The following is an 18,065-nucleotide window of genomic DNA, read 5'->3' as shown; positions in this document are numbered from 1 at the left end:
AGATATGTACGTGTGCCTGTGTGAGTGTGGAGCAGCGTCATAAGAGAGTACATATGTGCAGACTTTAGCTTAAGGGTGAGCGAGGTGTTGGTTGCTCGTGTTTATGAAACTGTCAGACCTTAATGGAAGGGACGGTGAGCTAGGCCTCCATGACGGAGGAAATGTGACCCCGGAGGTCACGGGGAGATAAGAGTATGTGTGTGTGTGTGTGTGTGTGTATGGGTGAGGGCACTGGCCAGCCCTGGGATAATTGTCATACGGTACCGTGTAAATAAATGCATGCATGTGTGAATTGCTTGTAGCCAGCATTATCAGGGATATATTGGTAATTAGCGGTGAAGGTAGATAGCGTTACCTAATAAGCTGAAATAGATTCGTAAGGACATTGCCTGGCAGGTGCGACGAGGACAGAGGAAAGGATTGTAGCAAGAGACCTCGAAGGAACAAGTCGTACTCTGGGGAGCAGTCAGAGAGTGAACGAGAGACGGAGAGACAGTGAAGTGCCTGACGAACTAACAAAGTGTTACCCGTACTTTGTTGCCGTCCCCTGCCCCGTCTTGTGTGCCGCCGCCACCTGTTCCCGATGACTCGTGTATAGTTGCTGTAATATAGAGAAATAAGGAAGAAGTGTTTCCTTCTCCCCACTCTGTGTGACTGAGCTGACTCAGCTGAGTGAGAGTGGGTGCTATAGAAGCAGACAGCCAGGCCTGAGAGAGCGATCTGCCCGCCGTTCCACCCCAGCCGCGCCGCGTCACCCAGGTAAAGTCCTTCTCCCCGACACACACGCCCCGAATCCCGAGAAGATTGTGAGGCGTCCCCTCCCTGAAGAAGAAGCTGAAGGAGGGTCGCAGCAGTATATAATGTATTGTGTACTTGTAAGTGTATCTTTAAGTACTGATGACGAGGTCGCTGTGCGACTGATACAGGATAACCTAGATGGGCCCTGGTGGCCCTTTGTTATCCTATTATTTATGTTATGTTATGTTATGTTATGATAGGGTATCCGCAGGGCTGCGTTTGAGACGGCGCACCGGCATGTGCCGGCGTACCGAGACTCCCGGATCGTCTTTTCAAACGCTTTTGTGAGCTTCAGCTTCCTCTTGAACCTCTTCCTGTAACCTAGATCTCTCTCTCTCTCTCTCTCTCTCTCTGACAAGTTACCTTCTACCATTTTATTATAAAATCGAAGATAATGAAAAAAATTAACATGAAAGAATGATAGGTAATATTTTTTTTCACTTTCCTGTACAAGAGAAGGAAAAACATAATAAGTGACTTTATATAAAATATGCTCTGAGAATTGAGAAGAATTACAAATATATTAGAAAATTTAGGGTATGTTGCAACAATAGCTGGCAAGAGCAAGAAGCAGCGGAAGCCAATGATATCAGTGTCTGCAAGTTAGTTATGGCAGAAGTACCGCCCAAAGATTCGTCTCCTGCACCTCCTCCACCCCCTCAAAATTCTCCTTCTGCCTCCTCCACTTCACTTCGCACTCCTCCCTCCCCTGTGATCTCCCTTCTGTCCCACACTCCTTCCCAACCTCCACTTCGTACTCCCTCCCATGAAGTCCCTCCTTCTCTCTCCAACACTTCAACTCCCTCTGAAATCCCTCCTTCTCTTTCCTTCACACTTCACACTCCCTCACCTGAAGTCCCTCCTTCTCGCTCCCACACACCGCCACTTCGCACTCCTCCATCACCTCAAACTCCTCCAAACTACTTAGTTTCCTCTACACCTCTTCGGTCGCCTTCACTTTCCTCTCCTTATTCTTATTCCTCAACTTCAATCTCTGTCATATCCGGTATGTTCTCCTCTCCATTTCATTCACCGTCTGATGATATCCTGATGTTGCAGGATGAATCAAATTTCTCTTCTGATGAAGACATTCAAGAAGAGATATACCACATTGGATTCCTGCATCCTTGTGAAGAATAAGTAAGTTGACAAAATTTTTTTTTTTATTTCAAATAACTTATGTTATTACAAATGAGACATACTATTATTACTAGATTATCATATACTACGATATTTATAGCTAGGTAGGAGTAAGTTCTAGTAAGCCTAGGTCACTTTTTGTTACAAAATATGACATGCACATTTTTATAATTAGGTAGTACAAAACTATAACTAAATAAATATTTCCCATCACTACGAGACGATGTCGTTTCCGTAGTAAATTGTAGTGATGGGCGGACCAAGTACTTTCTGCAAACAGAGTATTTCGGTATTGATTACACTGAAACCGAGTACGAAATGATTACTTTTCACTAACCTAACTTAATTAACGTAACCTGAGCGGAAAAAAAAAGTAAGAATATAGTAAGGGAGAGAATCGTGCAAGAAAACTAATCTCTTGGTGAAGTTAGACTGAGGTTTTTAACTTCTTCAGTACAAGGTAGGCCGTATATCATTAGACCATATTTCACTTGACTTTCAATGTTATTATAATATGAGAATGTGAATTATGTGCATGCACTTATAGTTGACATTAGCAGATAATTTCTTTCTTGATAAAACTAAAATAGAGAAAAATAATAGTATAATGGATATAGGATGCCAGAAACTTATCATAGTGGGGCCCAGCGTCACGTGTCTCCAGCCTCCCTGCATGTACCTCCCTACGCCTCCTCCTCTCTTCTCCCTATAACTCCTTACCCCTCTTCCTCTCTTCTCCCTATAACTCCTTACCTCTCCTCCATCTACTTCCCTCTCATTCCTTTCTCTCTCTCTCTCTCTCTCTCTCTCTCTCTCTCTCTCTCTCTCTCTCTCTCCCTTTCCTAAAGGTCATGGCATATTACTTGACCCTGTTTTATTCCACTTCGACCAATAGACTTGCCTCATTTTCGCTCCTTCACTTTCCTTCCAATCTCTCCATTGATGAGAGAGAGAGAGAGATCCTGTCCGTCACCTCCACCCTCCGTATCTCTCTCTCTCTCTCTCTCTCTCTCTCGTGGCCAGCGGGTAACGCAAGACTTGTGGTCACTGGCGTCTGACGACTTGCGAAATAATGCTGCCAAACGGAAACTGGCTAACTGCCAACTGTGAACTGACTGAGTAGTGAGCTTACTCGTCGCGTACTCGTACAGGTCTCTCTTTCCTTCACCCAAGCCCATGTGTTGGACTGTTGGCACTGTTAGGCTTGTTCCTAGGAATTGGACTATTCCATTAATGTCTGGGTGGTTGTGCGGCATGCACCGCCTTCTTTCCCAACAAAATACCGAAAAAAAAATCTTTACTTTTTAGTTTGAAGGCCTGTATTACATTTTCAACGCATTAATTGAACATGTAATTGAATTATGAAAACCGAGTAAACCGAGTAGTACTCACTCAAATCCAAAAACCGAGTAAACCGAGTACTACTCGGACCGAAACTGCCATCCCTAGTAATTTGAGCAGCATTTCCCAAGGGGACTGTCACCTGTCAGGGGAATATAGATGTATGCAGCCATGAGGAAGATGAGTCATCACACACACACACACACACACACACACACACACAGGATTGTCATATAGTCCTATTCAAGAAACATTTATTTTACCTTGTGAGATACTATGCGTATATAGACTGAAATGTTGGATTCCTTCAAGGACACACTCCCTCCGTCCTGCCTGTGATAAGGAGAGAAGTGGAGATAACATGGGAGGGCGAAAACAAATAGCTGTCATTCTGACCCCTTATAGTGAATCTCACAAGAAATATTATATCAGTACAATATAAAATAATATACATTTATATTTACCTAGCAAATTGTGTTGAATGTAGAGCTTCCTCTTGTTCTCTTAGAAATCTTTGAGGGAATGATATTGGCTATAGCAATCCCCAAGGCACAATCCAACATCACACCTTTGGCACATTTTGGTGACCAATTTACGTTTCTTCTCCCTCTTCGACGTTGTCTTGCACACTATATATGCATTCCCGCTGTCCCATCTTGCGTGGGTTTGCTGGTGTCGGAGGGACGTGAACGGGGCAACTGCTGGCCAAATCTTCTCAACATTTCTGTTATCACATTCAGAAGGGGGAAATTCGTTAATTTGGTCAAAAAAATTGAAAAATTGGAAACTTGGTACTTGGGTTCGTCTCTGGAGAGGGAAGCTATGGCCGAAGTTGCCAGGCGCATAACGCACTGCTTACCTGGTAATGGCGGGTTTAAAGGGCCGGCCCTTTAAATACCCAAGCGCGCACACGTCCCTTTTTCTTCTAGTCTTTGTTTTGCTTGTATTTATTTCCTTTTTTGAGCTGTTTTATTTTATTTTTTTTTTTTGCGTGATGTACTTGTACGACAGTTTAGGATCAGGCAGTGAGGGTGAGGAAGATGCTAAATCCTCTGTACCAATTGATACAGCCTTAGGAAGTGTGCGTGCCTGCAGCCTACCTGTTGATCATACTTTACACGTGTTGAGTCCCCAAATTGTGACAATGCCACGTGTAAGTGGTAAAAGAAAGACTCAGGTTGAAACAGCCCGCCAGAAAGCCTTGAAAAGGTGGAAAAGAGAAGAAAGTGAGGAGCCTGAGACACGTGATGGTAGTACTGGCGAGGCTTTCCACCTCCGCCGCCACCACCCCTGCCACTCCCGACCCTCACGTGTCTGCTGCAAGCTACAGGCATAGTCTCCTGCCACCAGAGGAGAGTGAAGTTCACCAAACTAGTGAGGATAGTGCCTTGTTAGTGATATCATTACAAAGACTGCAAACAATTTTCAATTTGGTGAAATGTGAATGTGGCAACGGAATCACCGCAAAAGTGACAAGTTATTTGTTTGATTGTACTATAAATCTTCGGTGTGACAAATGTGACAGTGTTGTTCACCATTCAGAACCTATCAGTGATATGTTATATATTCTAATATGATAATAACGGGACCAGGAGCCTGTAAGGCTGACAGGCAAGTGAGAGCTCACCATTCAGAGAGGCTATATAGACGACATTCCCATGATGTAACATGGCCTGAAACTATCTAAACAGCCACTACCAGCCTCCAAGCAGTTGTCAAGGGATTATGTAAGTACATATCTGAGTTTGGTACATATTGGAGTGAGTTATGTGGGGGTTTTGAAGATGTTCACAGAAAAATGCGTTTTTCTCGACTTTCAGTTTTTCAGCATATATTGTTGAATAACTTTTTCAGTAATTGGTCAATTTCAAAACTTTTTGCAGCAAAATGATCAACAACCTCATCTTAACAAATGCCAGCATGATAATGCATGGACTCACTCAAATAAATTTACAACAGGCTTATAAACTCAAAATTTTTATGAAAAAAAAGGTAATTTGGCGTGTAATGAAATTTTTATAACATAGGTTATGTGTATGCCGATGCTGACATTTATTTGTTGTTATGTATATTATATGTGGTTAAGAGGAAATTGCCACACTGTTATTAGTTTTGATTTTATAATTGTATTTTGAATTATTTTCTTATCGCCGAAAAAATATTTATTGCAAAAAAACTACGCCACATTTCTGTACCAAATTAACACTTAAGATGTACACCATAAACGTACACCTTGTGTATAAATATTATTGAATTCAGTGAAAAAATAGCAATGGGAGAGCCAAAAAAACGATATTGATATCGAGTCATCGAATTTCCACCTGGGTCTGAATGCTCTGAGAGTTGATCTTTCACCTGTTTTTGTCATGTAAAGATTATAAGCAATTACCATACAGATATCCATCAAGTGAAAATAAATTTTTCTGTACCATTTTGTACTTTTCCTCAGGCTGTCCACTGTGCTTATTTGCATATCTGCCTTATCAATGAGCCTCATATTTGTGTTGTAATCAACAACAATATCTGGCTTCCAAATGAGTTCTTTTGTTTTCCAGTGCTTCTTGTTGGTATATACCATTTGTCCTGTGTGGACTGTGGAGAGCAAATGGACTCTCTCTTATCATGCCATTTCATTGTTATTATGTCATGGGTATTGTATTTAATCACATCGCCTTTTTGTGTTCTTTCAAAGTGTGGCATATCTTTTCTATTTGATTTGACAGTCCCCACAGCACCACCATTATTTTCATGCAAATACCTTGCCAATGCTGGACTTGTATACCAACTGTCAGGATATGCCCTTTTCCAATATAATTTCTCATCAGTTCTTCTACTACTGAGCCAGAAAGGCCCAGGAGATGATGCTTCGTGATGTGATCAATGTCAGTGCCAGTGTGGAAGATGAAATCAAGCGTAATCCTGTTTCACAATCACATAATTATGATATACATTTTCACACCAAAGCGATGGCGCTTTGATGGTATATATTGTTTGAATCTGAGTCTTCCCTTGAAGAGCATTAGTGACTTATCTATGCTGTATGACTGGCCTAATTCTAATTCTCCAGAGTGGATCATCAGTCTCATCAATGGAAAAATGAAGGTATCCCATTAGGTTGTCATACCTGTCCCTTGTTATATATTGTCCAAAAATGGGCATGTACAGTAGGTCACCCCTGTTCCAGTAATCATGCCTCACGCCTTTTCTAGAGTGGCTCATAAGAAGGGTGAGGGCTATGAAGGACAGGAGTTCATTTCTAGTAATGTTTTTCCACTCTTTCCTGTGAAGTCTTAAGAGCACATAATCATCTGCTGTTTCTTGATCATGATAGGTGTTGGTCTCGCTCACTATAAGATCTAATAAATCATCACTTAGAAATGCCATAAAATAATCACAATCATGTTGAACAGGAGTGAATTCATCAGTTATCCCTGGAGACTCGCCAGAAAAATCAGGCACAGTTGGAAAAAAATTTTCATTCAATTCCCTCCATTGAAAGATTATAGGACGTGCTCTTCCTCACCTCGCACCACTACCACGCCCCCTTGATCGTCTTGCCAGAACACGTGGGGAACGCCTGCGTCTCCGTGAGCCACTTTGGACGATGTTTGGAGTCTGATCTCCATCACCACTATCCTCATCTCTCTGTTCTGATAAAACAGGTGGATCCTGTAAATTATTTTCCGAATCCTCACTAATGTCTTCGCTTTCTTCAGTTTCTTCTTCTAAATACTCACTGTCACTGTCTTCAAACACAGAAGCATTGCTAAATACATATGTTCTGTCCTGCTCCATGGTGAGTTATGATTTGAGATCCTTCGCTCTTATCGAATCGAATCGAATCGAATATAGATAGAAAAGGCGGAGGGGGGAAGTGGGGATAGGGGAAGAATAGGTGGGTGATAAGAAGGGAGCTTTAGTAGGAGAATAAAGTCACTGGGGCTTGACCCAGGCACAAGATGGTTTTTAGTAAAGTATCACTCTACTTTTTGTTTCTCTTCTTGAATCTTGAGGGCCGGGTCAGGTGAAGACAAGGAAACCGCACCAACACCAAGCACAAGCAAGCGCCGGACCGCCCACGCAGCGAACGAGGGCCCCGCACCTCTACGGAAATGGCGGCGAAATACTGGTGTCCCTTAGCAACCAAAAAACACCGTGAAGGAGGAAAATTGAATATGGTGCAGTAGAAGGGAAAAGGATGACAAATAGAGAGGATGGAGTGAGAAGTACATCCGTATAACGGAGGGACCTACAGTTTTACGTGGGTTCCGAATCACGGATAGTAGTAGATTTGGTGAAATGATTGGGGGTTGGGGGATAATGGTATAACTTTATTTGCGAGGTTGGTGAGAGGGGGATGTGCAGCTTTTATTTGTGAATAGATGAATGTGATGAGTGAAGCTGGTGGTGTCTGCCATCTCCTTTGCTGGCTGGCTCGTGCTGGAGATCCTGATGTTCTGGTACGTCCTGGAGTTATCAGCCTGCTGTGGAGATGAGAGGAACGATTAAAAGGGCAAATTTGGTGGGGGGACGGCGGTTAGTGTGAGAAGGGGTGATGCCACTCTGACACCTGGAGTAGTTAGGTTAGGGAGAAGTGAGAAGGGAAAGAGATAAAGGGCGGAGTGGGGTCTGCTGCTGCTGAATAGGGAACTCGATTCCCCGTTTACCCGAGGATACCGGGATCGCAAGGGTATATCATCGGTCAGGTGGCACGATAGCTGACCCCCACACACCGCAGAAAAAGGTGTGTTAATAGGGATAAAGAGATAAAAGACTGGGAGGAAGAGTATAGAAAAAGATGGGCGGAATGAGGTTTGTTGTCGTTGCCGAAAGAGAGATGAATAAGGGACTCGATTCCCCGTTTACCCGAGGATACCGGGATCGCAAGGGTATATCATCGGTCGGATGGCACGCCAGCTCACCTCCACACGCCGGAAGAGGAAGGTTAGTAGAGAAATGGGAGAAAATGACTGGAAGGAGGTGGAAGGAAGATGGGCGGAATGGGGCCCGCTGCCGCCGCCATAACGAGAGATGAATAAGGGACTCGATTCCCCGTTTACCCGAGGATACAGGGATCACAAGGGTATATCATCGGTCGGATAGCGCACCAGCTGACCCCCACACGCCTCAGGTAAAATGTTTGTTATAATTGGGAGAAAAGGCTAGAGAAAGATGAGAAGGAGTCCGTTATTTGTAGATGGGGTTAGGAGGGTCGGGGAGGGTGTTTTTTTTTTTTTTTTTTTTTTTTTTTTTTAGATTGCCACCTTTTAAAGAAGGTGATGTGGGCCTCTGGGTTTAGCCTGGCCCACATCTATTTAAGGGTGGTGTGGGAAAGATGTCTATATGCTGGGGGAAGGATGTCTCTTCGCACTTATCATGGTGCGTTCCACTCGGTGGGTCGCTGAGGTTGCCAAGTGTCGCCCGGAGAAAGGGAAAATAGCTTAGTTACCGCTAAATTTTCAGACCTATAGTGACAACACTACATGTGGAAACATGCCAGACACTTCCACTCACCATCTGACTCGAGAAACCGCGTTTGGAGCTCAAAATTGAGGCGCGAAAATTCTTGATTACGGGCATGATCGCCGTCGCTACAGACGCATTGATGCAATCGTATATATACGTGAGGTACCACTCTGCTCTGAAATAGGATGTTGGTAATACCAGTTTAAGGTTTTTGTTGAGGAACCTTACCACATCAGTATGAAATTAGGACTTAACAATTCTTTTGCGGTTGTTTTGTGTTACAGATTGCAAGGTCTCCAGTAAGCACCATGTCAGACAATATCAAGGTCACGGTACGGGTGCGTCCCTTCATCAAGAGGGAGTTGGGTGATTTGGGACCCATCTCACACTGGGACATTCAGGATGACCATGGCATCATTCAGGTTCACCCAACCTCCCTCAAATCCCTCAGTACTTCTTACTTATTTGGTGAGTCATTGAGACAGGAAGTATGATAATTTGTGTTCTTATAATTCTGTGTGTTTACATTGTTGTATTTACCTATTAGTATTGTACAGGGTTCGAGTGGTGCTCATAGTTTCCTGTCTCCATATCTCCACTTATCTAATTTTTCTTAAAGGTTATGCCCATTATGTGCTGTAACAACTTCATCACTTTATACATTCCACTTTTCCACCATTCTATGTGGAAAACTGTATTTTTCAATATCCTTCACACACTGCCCCTTTCTAATCTTCTTTACATGTTCTCTTGTCTTTCCAGCTTCTACTGTCACCGGCACCAGGTCTTCCTTGTCTATTTTTTTAATGTCATTTATTATTTCATACATTGTTATTAGGTCTCCTCGTTCTTTTCTATCTTGTAAGGTTGACAGTTCCATTTCCTTCAGCCTTTCTTCATATGTTGGGTCCTTTAGTTCCAGCACCATCTTTGTAGCTATCTTCTGGATCCTTTCTAATCTTATATCTTTTTTAGAGTTCGGTGACCACACCACTGTTCCATATTCCAGCTTAATATGTATCATGCTTGTAATATATTTTTTTCATCACATTTTTGTCCATGAATTGAAATGCCACTCTTATATTAGTCAACATTTTATATGCTAATCCAAATATCATACTTATGTGTTTTTCGGGGTTCACATTTTCCTGTATAAGTACTTGCAGACCTTTTTCCTCTTTAGTCTTCATTATTTGCTCCTCTCCCATCAGATAGTTCCATAGTGTCTTCTCTTACTCTTTCCTAATTCCATTATGTGACATTTCTTGGCATTGAATTCTAACTTTCACTTCTTACTCCACTCATAAGTTTTGTTTATATCCTCTTGCAGCAGTAAACAGTCCTCTTGAGTCTTGACTACTCTTAGCAATTTTGTATCATCAACAAACAAATTGATATAACTGGGCACTCCATTCCATATGTCATTTACATATACTGTACCTGGAACATAATGAGGGCTAACACTGACCCTTGTGGCACTCCACTTATTACTTTACTCTAAGATGAGTATGTATTCCTGATCACAGTTCTCATCTCTTTATCCTTCAAGTAATCCAATCTTACATAATTCCTCTTGGTCCTCTTATGTTCTCTAATTTCCAAGATACGTAGTCTGCTGTGAGAGACTCTTATCAAGTGTCCACCCATTTGTCTTTGCTCCCGAGTCCTTCTATTACTCTTGAGTAGTAACTTAACCCCTTCAATATTATTACGGATTTTCATATTCATTCTGCTTACTATTTGGTGATTTTATACGGCTTCAGAAACTCATGTGGGGATTAAAATAGTGAAGACTCTGGCCTTTAATCTTCTCTGGCCTCCATAGACCCTTCCTAATGTAAATAAAGGCATCTAATCTTACCCAAACCCAGGGTAAAAATGCATCCCCGTACTGAAGGGGTTAAGTAAATTTGACACACGTGACTGTTCTATCCTGAACCAAAATTATCTGTTCGATGTAACCTTTTCTTCTTTCAGATATTTAACCCATTTTTCCTGATAACAATTTCACATATTTTCCCCATAACACTTATAAATGACACTGGTCTGTAATTTAGTGGCTCAGCTGATTTTCCTTCTTTGAATATTGGGTGGTACTCCCCCTTCTTTTAATGAACTTGTAACCATTTCTCAAATTGGTACTAACAGCTGATTGTTACATTCCTTTAGTGACCAGCCTGATACACCATCTGGCTCCATTGCTTTTCTGGCATCCAAATTTTCTAGAAGTCTTCCAGTATTTTCTTTTTGCACTATGATTTCCTGCAAGCCTCAGCAATGCAACACCCTATTTGCTTCTGTAAACTCTTCTTCAGTGAATGCAGTCTTGAAACTCATTCATTATTTCACTCATTTCCCTTGCTGTTTGGTATGTCTACCTTCCTTTAATTATTTTTCTATTGTTTCCTTGTTCTTCATCTCACCATTTATATATTTGTAGAAAAGCTTTGGTTCATCTTCACCTTTCCGCACCACATCTTCCTCGTTTTTTTTTTTTTTTCTCACTCTCTTCTTACTATAATATATTCATTTCTCACATCCTTTTACTCCTGTCTTGTTTCCATTTCTTTGCTTTTTGAGTTCTTTCCAAGCTTCACCTTTTTCCCTTTTAAGCTTTTATACATCTGCTATTGTACCAAGCATGCATACTTTTCTTTATTCTATAGATAGGTACATATTTCTTCACTCCTATATTTTTGTAGGAATATTTCATATATCTCCTGTACTGTCTTTCCATTCATAATGATTTTCTATTTTATATCACCAAAAAAACCTTTCTTAACTTTTCAGAATTTGCTCTTGCATAATTTAATCTCTCGTTTTCGTAGTCTTCTCTATCTTATCCAATCCTCTTCCTGCATTTCTAATATCCATGTTACATGGTCACTTCTTCCTATTGGACTAAGGCAGGGTTCTCAACCTGGGGTACGTGAGAGGAATTTTGTGGGTACGTGGCAGGTTTCTCAAAATGTTTCACTTTTGAATAGCAGCAAATTTGTTTGTAGTATACAATGTGGCCTACATGTGCTAGGCTAGATGTGTCCTTCACTAGAACCAGGACATGTTAACAACATTAACAAGGAAACTCTTGGAGTTATATCACTTGAGAGAAAGCTCTCTTGGATTACAGTTGCCACACAACCTTGCAAACCTTTAATATTTGTTCTGATTTATTATTTTTTTACATTATTCACTAGAGATGTACCGATACAAAAATTTTGGCCAATTCCGATACCGATACCACATAATTGGGCTGATACCGATACTACTACTTATGGTGATTACTGCACTGGACACCAGGATGAATTGGTGGACGGCGAGCGTTATCAGATGGGAGGCTTTGTTTTTGGGGATGCTGTAAGTCCTGAGAAGGTTTGTGAAATAGGAGCAATTCTAGAAGCTTTTTGAAGCCATTTGCAAAGGTAAATTACTCAGTAATTGGAATGAATATCTTCTCAGTCTTCTGATTCTTGTCAGTTATTTTAAATTCTTACTTCTTTTCTTACTCCTTTAGCGCCCATTTGGTCTTGTGCATTTTCTTTATTAATTTTTTATTGACGATATTTTGGCGATAAAAATATTTTTAAAATTATTTAAATTGTAAAACAGACTCAAAATATTAGCAAAAGAAACTCATTTTGTTGTGTATGTTTCTCTTTAATTAAATCTGACATCCTTTGATATTAATTCATTACACATTAGTAGACCAATTCAGAAACATGAGCTTTCACCAAATCTTTTCAATTAAATAGAAAAAAGTTTAGTTTATTCTAAATTTCTAGGTTGTGGCTTATTACCACAGAAAACAGTATTCTATGACATACAGTAATCACCACGGAAACTTAATACGCCGTATTATATTAATTTGGTATCATCAATATCTTATATCGAATATATCACCCAAGTAGTAAATTCCTTTTAGGTATTGGAAATATCGGCATAAAATAAGCCAATATCGATACTGATACCCCAAAAATGGGCCGATACTGCCGATTCCGATACCGATACTGATGCATCGGTACATCTCTATTATTCACACACACTGTGACTTATTTATCACTGTTATTAGTTACAAGTTGCAACTAGCTGCAAGCAACACTAGTTCACTGCCATAATGATAAAAAATTGTCTGGTATAGTTCCTTTTTGGTAAATGTATTGCATGTTAGTCACATATAGTGTCTCCCTGTGAGGTACCAGTTCATATCGACACTACCTCATAGAAACATACTAATATTATTTAAAAATTTTGTCTGCTCCACATATATAACACAATTTAAACTTAATAAACTAAGTCAATAAACCATGCATTTATTGTTACCCTTCCTTACGCTGCATTGTGGGTAAGGGGTACGTGATCAATACTGAAAGACTTTGAGGGGTACATAAGATTAAAAAGGTTGAGAACCCCTGGACTAAGGTATTGTATGCTGGGAGGGGGCTCTGGCTTTTTTGTATTCCCCTCTGTATTGTGTTGATTCTTCCATCCATTCATCCATTGTATTCACCATAGTTAACTGTAACACCTCACTCCACGATCCAGCATTACCCATTACTTTCATCTTCCTCCAGTGTGTGTGATGAAAATGGGAGCAGCAATCCTGACATGTGATTTCTTTGCCATCTGTGTGTATTTACCTAGTTGTAGTTTTACAGGGCCGCGGCTTTATGCTCATGTGGCCTCGTCTCCATATATCTACACTTATCCAATCTTACTTTAAAACTATGCACACTCGTTGCAGATACTACTTCATACAAACTGTTCCACGTCTCACCACATCTTTGTGGGAAACTATACTTTTTAATATCTCTTCCACATCTTCCCTTCCTCAGCTTCTTACTATGCGATCTTGTGCTTCGACTGACATATTCTTCTCTCATGATCAGATACTCTTTGTCCACTTGGTCCATTCCATTTATCAATTTATCAACTTGTATGAGATCCCCTCTCTCCCTTCTCTGCTCCAATGTTGGAAGATCCATAGCCTTTAGTCTCTCTTCATATATCATCCCTTCAAGTTCTGGGACCATTCTTGTGTGTGTATTTACCTAATTGTATTTACCTAATTGTAACATACGGGAAAAGAGCTATGCTCGTACTGTCCCGTCTCCATATCTACTAATGTCCAGCTTTTTCTTAAAATCATGAATATTCCTTGCGTTGACCACTTCCACATCTAAACTATTCCATGCTTCCACCCTTCTATGAGGGAAGCTATATTTTTTCACATCTCTCCTATAAGTGGCCATTTTTAGTTTTTTCCCATGCCCTCTCGACATTCTTTCATTCCACATACACAGATCTTCCCTATCCATTTTTTCCATGCCAATCATCACTCTATATATTGCTATCAGGTCTCCCCTTTCTCTTCTGTTTTCCAGGGTCGGAAGTTGCATTCTGTTCAGTCTGTCTTCATAAGTCAAATCTCTTAAGTCAGGCACCATTTTTGTTGCAGCCCTCTGTACTTTCTCTAGTTTCCTTATGTGTTTCTTTAAGTTCGGAGCCCACTGTATTGTTGCATATTCAAGCCTTGGTCTTATCATTGCAGTAATTATTTTCTTCATCATTTCTTCATCTAAATATACAAACGCCACTCTTATGTTCCTCAATAAGTTCAATACTTCTCCAATTATTTTGTTTATATGTCTCTCTGGCGATAGGTCATTGGTAATTGTCACCCCAAGGTCTTTTTCTTCATGACTGGTTTTATGTCTTCATTTCCTATCTTGTACATACTCCTGATTCTTCTTTCACTCTTGCCAAACTCTAATTTCTTGCATTTTGTCGTGTTGAACTCCATTTGCCATGTACAGCTCCATTTCCATATTCTGTCCAAGTCTTCCTGGAGTAGTTCGCAATCTTTGTCACCTCACTTTTCTTAACAATTTTGCATCGTCTGCAAATAGGCTCACATAACTGGACACCCCATCCACCATGTCATTTATGTAGACCGCAAACATTACTGGTGCCAGCACTGATCCCTGTGGAACTCCACTCTCCACCAAGCCCCATTCTGATGGTCTGTCCTTAATTATTGTTCTCATTTCTGTTCCTACCAAAAAGTCTTCCATCCATTTTTGTAAACTGCCATGCACTCCTCCTACCATTTCAAGTTTCCAGATCAGTCTCCGGTGTGGTACCTTATCAAAGGCCTTTTTTAAATCCAGATATATTCCATCAGCCCAACCATCTCTTTCCTGTATTACATCTATCACCCTCGAATAGTAACATATCAGGTTTGTCGTGCATGAATGCCCTTTTCTAAAACCAAATTGACACTCACAAAGTATGTCATTTTTCTCCAAGAAATCTGTCCATCTATTCTTCACCACCCTCTCACACATCTTAGCTACCACACTTGTAAGTGACACTGGTCTATAGTTCAATGGGTCTCTCTTGTTACCTGATTTATAAATTGGGACAATGTTAGCTCTTTTCCAGTCTTGGGGCACTACACCTTCCCTTAATGAGGCATCAATTACTTCACAAACTTTTTCTGCCAGTTGCTCCCTGCATTCTCTTAAAATCCATCCTGATACCCCATGAGGTCCCACAGCTTTTCTCACTTCTAAACTCCCCATCATATTCTTGATCTCCTCCACAGTTACTTGAAACTCCTTCATAATCCCTTTCTGTTCCATTACCAGTGGTTTGTCAAAAGCAGTCTCCTTTGTGAATACCTTCCGAAAGCATCCATTCATAGCCTCTGCCATTTCCTGGGATCCTCACTGCATACTCCATTTACTTCTAAACTTTCAATACTTTCTCTATTTTTGATGTTGTTGTTCACATGTCTGTAAAAAGCCTTGGTTGGTCTTTACATTTATCAATTATATCCTTTTCTTGTTTCTTTCTTTCTTCTCTTCTAATCAACACATATTCATTTCTTGCTCTTTTGTAACTTTCCCACTGCTTAATCCGTCTTTTCCTTCTCCACCTCTTCCATGCATCCTCTTTTCTTGTTCTAGCCTTTTCACATCTATCGTTAAACCAGTCCTGCTTTCCAACTTCTCTATGTTGTCTTATTGGTACAAATTTTTTCTCACCTTCTTTGTATATTTTTATAAATTCCTTCCACTTTTCATTTGCTCCCTTAGCACGCTTGAATTTCAGCCAATTTGTTGTCTCTTGAAAGAATTTCTTTAGGTTTCCAAAATCTATCTTGGCATAATTCCATCTTCCCACTTTATATTCTTCATTTCTTCTAGATTTCTCTTCATCTATCACAGTGGTTCTCAAACGTTTTCATGAGCGACCCTATTTGGAACATTTCATTTCTTCGCGTCCCAGAGTAAGGTAAAGAGAAAGAAAATGTACAATGATATAAAGTTATATACACGAGCCTGCATGGTCCCACTGCCAGTCCAACATACGCGTTTGATACAGGAGTCATTCCTGTCAGAGACACCATTACGTGGTGCCCAGGAGGAGGGAGGTGAGGGGAAGATGAACATACATAACAAAAGTAATTTGTGGTTAAAGAAGAATAATTCAATTTAGTAACTGAAATACACTGAGACACTGAAAGCATGTTAATGTTCCTGTGTCCCTGCGACCCATCAAAATCAACTTTGGGTCGCGACCCATAGTTTGAGAACCACTGATCTATCACCTTGAACTCCAAAACTGCATGATCACTCTTTGCTAAAGGGCACTCCACCCTCATCTCCTCAATGACCATTGGCTCTGTACTAAAGACCAAGTCCAGTCTTGACGATGCTCCCTCTCCTCCAAACCTAGTATCTTCTTTGACCCACTGAGTTAATACATTTTCCATTGCCAGTGTCAATAGTGTATTTCCCCATGTTGTCTCTGATCCTTCCATTGACCAGTACTCCCAACACACCTCTTTACAATTAAAATCTCCCATCATTATAGTTTGTTCACAGCCACCCAACATTTCTTCCAGACATGTTCCTGTATCACTTATCATTTCTTCATATTCCTGTACTGACCATGCATTTGTCTTAGGTGGTACGTACACCACTATGTAGTGCCTCTTTTTTCCTTCATTAGTTTCTGCTCTGATCTTTAGCACTTCTGCCTTTCCCATACCTTCTTTCACTTGATCCACCTTTATATCTTTTTTAACCAGCAACATCACTCCTCCTCCCATCTTACCTACTCTATTTCTTTTCCAAACATTATATTTCCTTCTCCAACCATCATCAGGTCTTCTCCTCTCTCAGTTTTGTTTCAGTAAGACCCACAATATCTGGGTTCTTGTCCCTCAAGTAATCGTTGAGTTCTAAAATCCCCGATATCACTCCATTTATGTTGGAATACATTACATTCCGCTCATACGTAAGTTTCTTTAGTCCTTTCTTGCTGTACTTTTCTGGGTTATGAACCACTTCCTCAGTCTCATATCCAAGATTCTCCAGAAAAACTCTTTCTTCTCTTCTTCTGTCCTCTCTTCATTTTTTTTCAAAGTCTCCTTTCTCAACTCATTTAACATTTTTCTTTCCTTTTCACCGAGATCTCTTCTCAACCAAATCTTCCTTGTTGTTTCCTGCTAGGCTAGCCTCCATGACTTCTCCACCAATTCATCTACATCCTTTTGTGACTTAAGTTTGATTCTTATTGGCCTCATACCTTCTCCTGTGAACTTTCCAATTCTATGGAAGTCCTCTATTTCTTGTACTAGGTCTTTTCCCTCCTCCTGCACCACATGAATGATATTATTTATCACCTTTTTTATGTTTTTCTCTCTCTCCATTTTACTCGGTGTCTTATCCTCCTCCACACCAAATATCACCACACATCTCTTTTTGTCTACAGTTTCCCTCACCAATGTCTCATTTGACTTAATAACCTTCACAACTTTCTCAGCAATCTTCTCTGTGTATTTACCTAATTGTATTTACCTAATTGTAACATACGGGAAAAGAGCTATGCTCGTGTTGTCCCGTCTCCATATCTATTAATGTCCAGCTTTTTCTTAAAATCATGAATATTCCTTGCGTTGACCACTTCCACGTCTAAACTATTCCATGCTTCCACCCTTCTATGAGGGAAGCTATATTTTTCACATCTCTCCTATAAGTGGCCATTTTAGTTTTTCCCATGCCCTCTCGACATTCTTCCATTCCACATACACAGATCTTCCCTATCCATTTTTCCATGCCAATCATCACTCTGTATATTGCTATCAGGTCTCCCCTTTCTCTTCTGTTTTCCAGGGTTGGAAGTTGCATTCTTTTCAGTCTGTCTTCATAAGTCAAATCTCTTAAGTCAGGCACCATTTTCGTTGCAGCCCTCTGTACTTTCTCTAGTTTCCTTATGTGTTTCTTTAAGTTCGGAGCCCACTGTATTGTTGC

General features: G+C 40.6%; 1 protein-coding gene across 1 annotated transcript; it reads left to right on the top strand.

Moving 5' to 3' along the window:
* The first annotated feature begins 1,407 nt into the window (after positions 1–1,407).
* On the top strand, positions 1,408–1,938 carry LOC123500561 (vegetative cell wall protein gp1-like). The gene has a single exon (XM_045249250.1). It carries the CDS (start codon positions 1,408–1,410, stop codon positions 1,936–1,938), a length of 531 nt encoding a protein of 176 aa, XP_045105185.1.
* Positions 1,939–18,065: the final 16,127 nt, after the last annotated feature.

This window comes from Portunus trituberculatus, unplaced genomic scaffold, assembly GCF_017591435.1.
Source record: "Portunus trituberculatus isolate SZX2019 unplaced genomic scaffold, ASM1759143v1 PGA_scaffold_410__1_contigs__length_386818, whole genome shotgun sequence".
Lineage (NCBI taxonomy): Eukaryota > Metazoa > Arthropoda > Malacostraca > Decapoda > Portunidae > Portunus > Portunus trituberculatus.
The sequence above is the reverse complement of the archived record's forward strand: the minus strand, read 5'-3'. Positions and strand labels throughout refer to the sequence as shown.